General features: G+C 38.4%; 1 protein-coding gene across 4 annotated transcripts in view; it reads left to right on the forward strand.

The window, feature by feature from the left end:
- Positions 1 to 11,874, forward strand: part of nsun3 (NOP2/Sun RNA methyltransferase 3) — a 143,293-nt gene that overhangs the window by 12,431 nt on the left and 118,988 nt on the right. For all 4 annotated transcript variants that reach the window (XM_039744988.1, XM_039744989.1, XM_039744986.1 and 1 more), the window contains exon 5: positions 7,599 to 7,711. In XM_039744988.1, coding sequence (XP_039600922.1) covers positions 7,599 to 7,711 — 113 coding nt within the window. The remainder of the gene's footprint in view (positions 1 to 7,598; positions 7,712 to 11,874) is intronic.

Raw genomic sequence — 11,874 nt, forward strand, 5'->3', positions numbered from 1 at the left:
TATTATTTGAACAATCTGATTAGATTGCTTTAAGAATGTTAGGATACATTCATAGTATTTTCTTCATTTTTGGAGTCTGTTTTAGGTGTTGTATATTTTCAACATGAAAGTTCTTTATTAATATTCTTTTTGTTCCTTTTTTTTAAGTGATATTAATAGACTTTATGATGTATTTTTTCAATCTTTCTACTTTTTCCATTACACGTCTTATTTATAACCCACTTTTTTCTTTAAATACTTACATACTTTAATGCAAATCCTTTTTTTGGATGAACTTCTTATTTAGACTACAGGAAAACTGGATTACACGCTTGTCTGAAATTTTACCCTTTTTGTTTTCATTGGTTACCATTTACTTACAGCTTTTTCTGAACATTCATCTCCTAGCATAAAAGTTTTTTTCTTCTCCAGGTTTTAATATTATCATTTGATTTTCTTTTTCCTTTAAAGGACACAGTTCAAAAATAATTGTTTTGTGTCTTTTTCCTTTTTTTCTATTGATACTTGTCTTTACCGTCAAATTAAATATTTTCCCAGGCAATCAAGATTTGAAGAGAATGCATCCGTAGGGTGGAATACACAGTCATTTTACTGTCTCAGTTATGAGTCTAGTTTTCACCTGAAAAATATATATATTTTTATGTATTTGTCCAACTGCAGTTCTTGCCTTATAGTAATCCTGATAGAATAGGGTCATGCTGTCACATGCATTGTTTTTGGAGTTTGTCAATTACGTCCATCCATCCATTATCTAACCCGCTATATCCCATCTACAGAGTCACGGGCGTCTGCTGGTGCCAATGTTCATTTTCTTCTGTTCACTAAAATTATTTTTAAATATTAGAAAAGTAGAAACATTTTAATAAGAACAGACCATCTAGCTTGATAGTCCCATTCACCTAATTTCTTCAAAACAACATCAAGTCATGTTTTGAATATCCTTAAAGTACTGCTGTATGCCGCACTAACTGATAATTTATCTGCCACAATTCTGCCTCTCATGTGGAACATCACCAAAAGCTTTCTGAAGATCAAAATAAATAGTATCATATTTACCTTTATGATTGTATGCTTTTGTTGCTTCCTCCCCCAAGCTGATTGTTCACACATTTGTGACATATGATACTCAATAATTTCCATAACAAAGGGCTTCCATTAACTTTAACATTAGTATTAATAGTGCTGGCCATTCCTTTATGTGAATGTATAAGCCTGGCTCTAAGGAAACTCCCCAGCGAAGTGTAGCTGAATAGGAGACATTGTGAAGCCTTGGACACATTTAGTGATGTGAGACATTCTGAGGCCCGTAAGATGACACCCCTGTCAGTGGCATCTTCTTTGACTCCACCCACTTTCCAGGAGCAACTCCCCTGTTTCACCAGTGTATTGATGTCTATATTACACATTATAGGTGTGTATCTATACATATAAAGACAAAGCCCTCACTGACTCATCACTGATTCTCCCACTTTCCATATGGGTGGAAGCTGTAATTTTGCATGCTCATTCCTTGCAGTGTACTTACAAAAGTTAGGTATGTTTCATGTCCTATTGCAACACCCTAGTAGGAGAAACGGGTGTGCCCCCTAAACTTTATATATAGATAGGGGAAGCCCCTCTTCACTATTTATTTAACTTCCAATACACCAAATTTCCCATGCTCATCCTTAAACTGTACTTACAAACGTTAAGAATGTTTTATTTCGCGCCGTGCCCCGTAACAAACTTTTGAAAATAATGTCTTCTTTTTGGTGGTTCTCACCATTATGCTGTAAGCAACTTTTGGATCTGACCTCTCCTTTTGGCAGTTTCATTCCTTATTTCTGTTAACAGAGGATTTATTTCACGGCAGAGACGCACAAGGGCCACCCCCGGTCCCCTTCCTTTTTCCACACGGCCGCTGTCCACGCACCTACCATGTGGTTGGCTCCCTGCCTATATACATTAACGACATCCTGCGCTCATGTGCCTCCTCGCTCGTTTCCTTACTTTTCCTCAGCTGTTTGTTGTGCTTACTGCTCCCTTCTTCTTTACTACACCTCTTCAAGCCTGTTATTGTTCGCCTTGCTTCGCTTCTTCCTGCTGGTGACTCCTGCCTTTTCATTTAGTTTCTTCACACTCTTAATCCTCCGGGCATGCCTTCTCATACTCTACTTTTGAAGGTCAGCGTACCAATTATGTTACTACAAAACTTACAACCGCCAAATGTTTGTAACGGCACCAGGCTTCAGATCTAATCTCTGCACAAGAACCTTATTGAGGCAACTGTCTTCTCTGGAACTGGCCCAGGGAAGACTGTATTTATTCCTTGCATCCCTCTCATACCCTCTGACCTCCCATTCCAATTCAAACGCCTCCAATTTCCAGTAAGGGTCTGCTTCGCTATGACAATAAATAACTCACAGGGCCAGACTCTATAAAAGGTCGGCATTGACTTGACACAAGATTGCTTCTCACATGGCCAACTGTACGTTGCATGCTCAAGAGTAAGCCCAGCAGACAGCTTGGTCATTTTACAGCACAAGGACAGAACTTTAAACATCGTTTACAAAGAGATTACATCTTTAAAAATGTGCATTTCCCATACACAACATTTACAATCATAAATTAAACTCTTTACAATCATCAGATTTACTCTTGAAACTAAAATAAGCCCACGACAATTACATTGACAATCATGTTACGTTACTTTTAAAATGTTTCATTTTCTTTTTTATTTTTATTTCTTCTTCTTTAACAAACAACTTCTCTGCTGCGAAGTGTGGGCATTTTGCTAGTGTATATATATAAATATATATACACTGCTCACAAAAATTAAAGGAACATTTTAAAGAAACACATTAGATACATCAGATCTCAATATGAAGTTGGATATCTATACAAATAACGACAGGGCAATGTCTTAGGAACAAAAGGATGCCAAGTCTTTTAATGGAAATAAAAGTTTTTTGCCTACAGAGGGCTCAATTGTGTAGACACCCTAAAATCAGAGTGAAATGAAGATGTGGCAGGCTAGTCCATTTTTTCAAAAACTTAATTTCTGCTACTCAAAATGCTTTTCAGTATCTTGTGTGGCCCCCACGAGCTTGTATGCGTGCTTGACAACGTCGGGGCATGCTCCTAATGAGACGACGGATGGTGTCTTGTGGCATTTCCTCCCAGATCTGTATAAGGGCATCCCTGAGCTGTTGTACAGTCTGAGGAGCAACCTGGCGGCGCCCAATGGACTGAAACATAATGTCCCACAGATGTTCAATTGGGTATAAGTCAGGGGATCGGGAAGGCCATTCAGTTGTTTCAATTCCTTAATCCTCCAGGTACTGCCTGCATACTCTTGCCACATGAGGCCGGGCATTGTCGTGCATTAGGAGGAAACCAGGACCTGCTGCACCAGCGTAGGGTCTGACAATGGGTCCAAGGATTTCATCCTGATACCTAACGGCAGTCAGGATGCCGTTGTCTAGCCTGTAGAGGTCTGTGAGTCGCTCCATGGATATGCCTCCAAGATCATCACTGACCCACCACCAAACCAGTCATGCTAAACGATGTTACAGGCAGCATAATATTCTCCACGGCTTCTCCTGACCCTTTCACGTCTTTCACATATACTCAGGGTGAACCTGCTCTCATCTGTGAAAAGCACAGGACGCCAGTGGTGGACCTGCCAATTCTGGTATTCTATGGCAAATGCCAATTGAGCTCCCCGGTGCTGTGCAGTGAGCACAGGGCGCAGTAGACATTTGGGCCCTCAGGCAGTCCTAATGTTAGAATTAAATTGTTGTTACTTCTGGACAGAAATTGCTTTCAAAAATATATCTAAAATATTGTTTTTATACTATTAGGGTGGTGTTGTAGCTCCAAATGTTGTCAGAAAGGAGGGGTCTAAAAAACTGTAAGGTAAATGCCTGTAAACAATGTAAAAGGATATTGCTGAAATAAAAAGAAGAGGCCATTAAAAAGTTAGATTCTTAAAAAAAGAAAAAGAAACACAATGAAAGTCCTAGGCTTTGAGGTATTCGATCCATATATGCAGTAAGCTGCTGCTATCTCAGTGTCTGATTTGAAATCCTCTCCCATTATTTTAGAGAATAGTTCAGCTATGAATTTCACTGGGTTTGGAATTTTGCGATTTTCAGGGAGACCTTCGATTCTGATATTATTCCTTTTGTATCCATCTTCCAGTGAAGCTAGTCTGTCTCCAAGCACTTTGCATTCTGAATTTGCAGCAATTGCTTTTTCGTCAGTGGTGGCTGCCATTTGTTCCGCTATTTCAGTATGTGTCGTGAACGTTTGCTTAACGTCTTCAAACTGAGCACTGAGTGCTCTAAGCTTATTTTCAAATTTAGATGCATTTTTCCTCAATCTTTTCTAGCATACCTTTAAAGGCTGCCTGAAAGCAATTATTTAAACAGGTTTCCTGGGGCCTTGTGCATAACGGCATACGTAGAATTCACACCACTAAAACATGGTGTACAGACAAAAGCGGAAATGTGCATACACACAAAAAAATCCAGATGCATAAATCTGTGCGTACGCCAGCTTCCACATTCTTCTGCTCCATAAATCCCGGTCAACATGAAAAGTAACGCATGCGCTTGCCGCCACTCCCCAACTCCTCCCAGAATTATGCCTCTTTGAATATGGAAATCAATATAAATAGCCGTTATGCTCAGTGTTCTGTGAAAAGACAATGGCAAAAGCACGGGGGAAATAGAATTTCAGCGAATACAAAGTGGAGGCAAGGAAAAGTGCCCTATTTGTTGGTTTAAGCAGTGATATAAACAGCAAAAGGAAGTTGATCGAGTGGTGGAGAAACTCGAAAGTTCAAGTTCAGAAAGTCGCAAAGTGTCAGAAATAAATAAGAAGTGCTAAGATATCAAAATTGCCATGAAAAGGCGAGTCATAGCCCACTGCCTGAGTGTCATATGGAAGCGTATTAGGGAATAGAGAAAACAAAATAGGGACACAGTTGAAAAAAATGTCCAAATGTCAACTTTAATCTTGAAATTTCCACTTTAATTATGTACTTTATTATATAGAACGTCATAAACTTCATCATAAAATCGTTTAATTTACTAGTTTCTCAGATCCCATCATAACTAAAGTAGCACGTTAAGTGCTTCTTTCTGTGTGTTCTTCTATGTGCTCTATGTGTGTGAATCACTACGTGCTTCTTAAATGGGCTTTCTTTTCTGGCGACAGGACACAGAATACATTACATTCATGATATTACATCTCTCTGAACAATTTAAATATTAAGAGGTATACTTGATATCATTTTCATAATGATAGTAATTAAACCATGTATTAAACATGGGGACACGGTGGCGCAGTGATAATGACGAGCTGGCGCCATGTCCAGGGATTGTTCCTGCCTCCCGCAAGATGCTTGCTGTGACCTTTGATGAAATAATTTACTGCAGCAGTACTGTCTCTCTCAAACATACTAACCTCCAATTCCTGTCCTTCCTTTTCTTTCTCCAAGTAACCAATCACCACACAATCAGCTCTGTAATATATGCCAAGCCATCTATAAACTTAGAACGCTGATTCTTCAAAGCGTTTATGAAACATTGAAATATCCATCCAGGGTCATGCCAATCCCAGAAAGCATACAGCGCGAGGCAGGAACACTCACTGAACAGGGCGCCAGCTCGTCTCTAGCGCTGCGCCACCGTGTCCTCACATGTTTAATTATTAACAATATACATTATTTAAATAAAGTTTAAAACTTATCTGTATAATGTAATTGACATGCTTTACTGCATTTCATCTTAAAAATGATATCAAGAGCTCCAAGAAGATAGTGCATGGAAATCTAAATCGACTTAGAAGCCAGTCGTCATGATATGTAAATATGCGCTTTATAAAATGACTCAGGTTGTGTAATATTATAACTGTAGTTCAAGTTTACAGCGAGGTGATTGTACTTATAAGTACAAACAGTTCTACCAGACACAATTGATGGACTGATTGAGTGCGTTTAGAGCATTTGGGATGAAACTTTTTCAGAACTGCAAGGTCCCTACAGGAAAGGCTCTGAAGCATTTGCCGTATGGGAACAGTTCAAATAGATTGCGCCATGGCTGAGACAGTGTGTACAAGATGCAGTATACCGATAATCTAATCATCTGCTGTTAAGCTGTGATTCCACACTCCAATACAGTGGGTTAAATACTCAATGGTGTACTGGGAAAAACAACACTAAAGCAGTGATAGTATTTAGAATAGTTTGGCCATTCGGTGCACCATTATATGGTTACGGGTTGATTACAATGAGATGCCTTAAAATAAACAATATGTGGATAATTTCAGTGCATTTGATAAAGCCATGTCAGGGATGTAAATCTAAAAACTAAAGGGAAACCACACAGGAACAGTAGCACTGCTTTGATACTGGGTGCCACCAGTTTCCAAAACAGCAGAGAAGTTGCGTACACAAGGGATTGAGCTAGCTTGAAAATGTGTGTGGCTTTACGGCAAGTTTAGTTTTTATACATTGTGATGTAAGTGTGGAAATGGGAGTATGCAACATTTTTGTGCATATGCACCGTTTATACATGAGGCCCCTGGTCTTTAATGGCCTGAAACATATTCTTGTTTGTCTTGTGCATGTCCTTTATTTCTTTCCTTATATCATTTATGTCCTTCTTTATGTTATCCTTGACCTCCTTTATATCTTGAGAGGTGGCCATTGTGTTGATTATTGCCTTCATCTTGGACAGATTGTTTCAGTCTTCCCTGAACTTCATGGGTGAAGTAGCATGCCCAGTTGCAGCCGATGTTATTGGCTTGCAAGGGGTAGATGACACCACTGATTGTAAGGCTATTTTCAGTTTTACTGAGCCATCTGGAATCAACGAAATATCCCGGCCCGAATCACTTGCACATTTGCTCCCACTTTCACTCTTGGCTGGGGATGATGCAGCAGCATCAGCAAGTCCTGGAAAATCTGTACTTTCACCTATCTCTTCCTGGATAGTCTCTGGCAGGCTGTATCTTGAGCTTGAACTAGACATCTGTTTATATTTGAATGAAGCTTTTCCTGTCTTTTCCATTTCTTTCAGAGTCTTTTTTCTGCCACTCATGCTTATATATGCTTGTATGTACTGTAATTGAACCCCCAGGTTGAGTAAATACAGGATAACTCAGAATTAGAAAAATAAAAAAACAACACCACTGCTAACGGAGTTCTGCCTCAGACGTCCATCTACCTACAATTGCTATGTCACAAACAGTATAGTGCCATGAAATGGAGGAAGCATCTGTAAAAAGTGTTGTAATTTATAAATGGTATGACTGAAATGTTTGTAAATATCCGTAAACTAATGTCTGCAATGTACACTTTAATCACATCTGAATTATTTGATTTGTAGTTTTAAACTGTGGAGCAGAGGGGTAAATACTATAAGTAAAAATGTTTCTTTGTTCCAAACATTTTGGATAATTATAGGTAAAATGAAAAAAAAAATCATTCTGATTCTCAAAAAATTGAAGGACACATGCTATACTTAATGAGGGCCAGGTTTCTATTTCTTTATATGTGCTGCTAACTAATTTGCATTCTGCAATTTTTGTTTTCTTTGTCTTAAATATAGGTATTAGTGGATGCTCCCTGTTCTAATGATCGAAGCTGGCTTTTCTCCAGAGATGCTCAATCTCATATTAGACAGAGACAACACCTACCTACTTTGCAGATACAATTGCTCAGGTGAGACTCCCAGAATTCCAGGAAGGAACAAATAAACATCTTTTTCACTTCAGAGGTTATATTCAGGTGGATTTATTTTGAGTTTACCTTATGAAATATTGTTAATGTTGGTTGTAGCCCTTGTATGAGATTTCTCAACAGTGGGAACCTAGAACACAGACAGCATCTGCAGAATTTTGACTGGTTACGGACCTTACTTTTATGTAATTGGGTGTCTGATATGAGTGGAGATCACTATCCTATTGCAGCTTATTATTGTCATTACACCTGTTAAGATGATGTATGCGCTCTTGTGTTTGTTGAAGACATAGGTGGTGAATTGTGTTGTATCTTCAGTAACCTGTTTTCCATGTGTGACATTGCCAGGAGATGTCAAAGAGAAAGTTACAAAAAAAAAAAATAAGATTAGGAAAGAATATTAATGAGTAAATAACAAAGAAAAAGTAAATAAATCCATACAGTCTTAAACATATATATGTAATTTGTAGAGGTGTAACGATGTACAATATCATAATGCAAGTCTCTAAAGGTGAGTCTGATGATAAGGTCAGATGGTTGGGAGGACTGAAAAAACCAAAAACCTCCAGTTAAGCTGAAGAAAAAATAAACTCTGCAGGTGTTCCAAGGCCAAATGACCACCTAGCCCCCATTTGGCATTCTACCCATCATAAATGTTCTTAAGTAATTCCTCATTGTTTCTAGTCTTTGTCAGAGAGGATTCGAATGCAGTCATTCCTGTGGATAGCTCACCTTCATTTCAGCATCACAGATGGCTGCACAGTGTCTTGATCACATGGTAGTAGGGCAAAATGCCTCAAACAGAAGAACCAGAAAAGAAAGCAGAGAAAAGTAGAGATTAGTAAAGATTGCAAATTAGTGAACAGTATGATAGTTCTGTGCCTATTCAAGAGTATAACTAAAATGTAGCTATGAAAAAGCCAAATTAAGAATGCCTTTAAAGTTTCCCAGAGTATTCCTGCAGAAACCTCTGAGGATGTATTTGTCTCTAGGAAGAAGCTGATTTGTTTGGATATAAATTCTGTACAATTCTCGTCTGCTAATAAAAGCCGGTTAAGACGCCATCTGCAAGGTGAGTGTGTGGGGCATAGTGACTTTAGCTCCAAGATCAGAGGTGCATGGTCGGAAATAACAATAGCATCGTACTTGCAAGATTTAATCGTAGGCAAGAAATTATTATCTATAAAGAAATAATCAATTCTTGAGTAACAATGATGTACTGGTGGGTAGAAAGAATATATTCTTAAGTTTGGGTTTAGAAAACTCCAGGGGTGTGATAAGTTATGGTCAGTTATAAACTTTGTAATTATCTTTGCAGTGTTAGATGTCGTCCCCCCTGTGAAAGAAGTCCTGTCTAAGAGTGGATTTAAAACACAATTAAAGTCCCCAGCCATTATAATTTTATGAGTGTTCACATTGGCAATGGATGCAAATTTTGTATGAATTCCTTATCACTGACATTAGGTGCATAAACATTTATCAAAATCATTTTACAGTTAAATAAGTTGCCCATGACCATCACATATCTCCCTTCAGGATCCGATACTACATCTGATGCTTCAAATGAGTCTGTTCTATCTATGAGAATTCCCACACCTCAAGTTTTCTTTGTAAAGCTAGAATGGAACATTTGGCCAGTCCAGTCCTTCTGCAGCCAGAACTGATCCTTGCTTAGTAAGTGGGTCTCCTGTAAAAATACTATTTTGGCATTTAAACCTGTTAGGTGAGAGAATACTTTCTTTCTCTTTAATTAATGATTCAGGCCTTTAATATTTCAGCTCACAAAGTTAACTGTCCCATCATGGAGACATTGATTCTGCGTCACCGCCGTCTCTTCAGTCGTTTCCTTACTTTGCTTTGTTTTATAAACGAACGATATATAAGAAAGTCCTTTTTCCTTGCTTCGCCAAAGAAGCAGCCTTTTTATTTAATCCACGGGTTCTCCACTGTTTCATTGTTCATTTATTACGATTTTTATAATTATTATGTAGGATTTATTTAATCCACGGGTTCTCTTCTGTGTTCACTGCGGTGTCTTCTTTCGTTTACGACCTTCACCAAGGAAGCAGAAACTTACAACCACCGAAACTTTGTAACGGCACAAGACTGCAGGTCACATCTCTACAAAACAACCTGATTGAAGCAACTATATTTACTGGCAGTGCCTCAGGTGACACAGTTTTTATTCCTCGCATCCCCGTTATACCATCTAATCTCCCATTTTAATTCAAACGCGTTCAATTTCCAGTAAGGCTCTGCTTCGCAATGACAATTAATAAGTCTCAGGGACAAACACTACAAAAAGTTGGCATTGATTTGAGGCGGGATTGCTTTTCACATGGCCAACTGTATGTTGCATGCTCAAGAGTGAGCTCAGCACACAGCTTAGTCATATTACAACCAGAGGGCCGAACTGACAACGTGGTATACAGAGATCCTTAACAATTAATTTTTTACATATTTTTTGTTTCAGTCTAAAAATGTTTACTTTTTTATTAATAAAAATATTCAGACAGTATTTCACCTGCTTGGCCTTGGTATTTTGCTAGTCTATACTAATAAAAGGCAAAGTCCTCACTGACTCACTCACTCACTCACTGACTGACTCATCACTAATTCTCCAACTTCCCGTGTGGGTGGAAGGCTGAAATTTGGCAGGCTCATTCCTTACAGCTTGTTGGGCAGGTTTCATTTCGAAATTCTACACGTAATGGTCATAACTGGAACCTATTTTTCTCCATATAATGTAATGGAGTTGAGCTCGATGGCTGTGGGGGGCGGAGTTTCCTGTGACATGATCACGCCTCCGTAATCACGTGAACTGACTGTCAGCATAATCACGTAGAAAACAAGGAAGAGCTCCAAAAAGCGCTGAAGAAAACATGCGTTATACAATTGAGAAGGCAGCGAAACAATAAGAAGCGACCGAGTCACACATAACAACCATATTCATGAGTACAGCTACTTCGGAAACAAAGCACGGTGTAAACTTAAAATTTAAATTAAGTTCATAGATAGGCTGCCGCTGGCGTTTGTCATGCCCACGGCTAATGCGGGATACAAGTTTAATGAGAGGATGCAGGATATAAATGAGAGTTTTGATCACAAAAAAAGGTGAAATGGTTTTATTTCAGGTGACTACCTGTTGAAGCTCATCGAGAGAATGCCAAGAGTGTGCAAAGCAGTAATCAGAGCAAAGGGTGGCTATTTTGAAGAAACTAGAATATAAAGCATGTTTTCAGTAATTTCATCTTTTTTTGTTAAGTACATAACTCCACATGTGTTCATTCATAGTTTTGATGCCTTCAGTGAGAATCTACCAATGTAAATGGTCACGAAAATAAAGAAAACACATTGAATAAGGAGGTGTGTCCAAACTTTTGGCCTGTACTGTATATATGTGTGTGAATATTTTTAGATATGTATATGTGTATATATATATATATATTTATATATATATATATATTTTATATATTTTATATATATATATATATATATATATATATATATATATATATATATATATATATATATATATATATATATATATATATATATATATATATATATATATATATTTATATATATATATATATATATATATATATATATATATATATATATATATATATATATATATATATATATATATATATATATATATATATATATATATATATATATATATATATATATATATATATATATATATATATATATACACCCCTCCTTGAGCCGTCACCTTATCGTGGTGGAGGGGTTTGCATGTCCCAATGATCCTAGGAGCTATGTTGTCGGGGCTTTATGCCTGGTAGAACCACCAAGGCAAACTGGTCCTAGGTGAGGATGAGACAAAGAATGGTTCAACACCTCCAATGAAGAATAAAAACTGTGGGCGTTTTCCCTTGCCCGGGCGGGGGTCACCGGGGCCCCTCTGGAGCCAGGCCTGGGGGTGGGGCTCGATGGCGAGCACCTGGTGGGCGGGCCTGCACCCATGGGGCTCGGCCGGACACAGCCCGAAGAGGTAACGTGGGTCCTCCTTGCCATGGGCTCACCACCTATGGGAGGGGCCAAGGAGGTCAGGTGCAGTATGAGTTGGGTGGTGGCCAGAGGCGGGGACCTTGGCGGTCTGATCCTCGGCTACA

This window comes from Polypterus senegalus, chromosome 2, assembly GCF_016835505.1.
Source record: "Polypterus senegalus isolate Bchr_013 chromosome 2, ASM1683550v1, whole genome shotgun sequence".
Taxonomy (NCBI): domain Eukaryota; kingdom Metazoa; phylum Chordata; class Cladistia; order Polypteriformes; family Polypteridae; genus Polypterus; species Polypterus senegalus.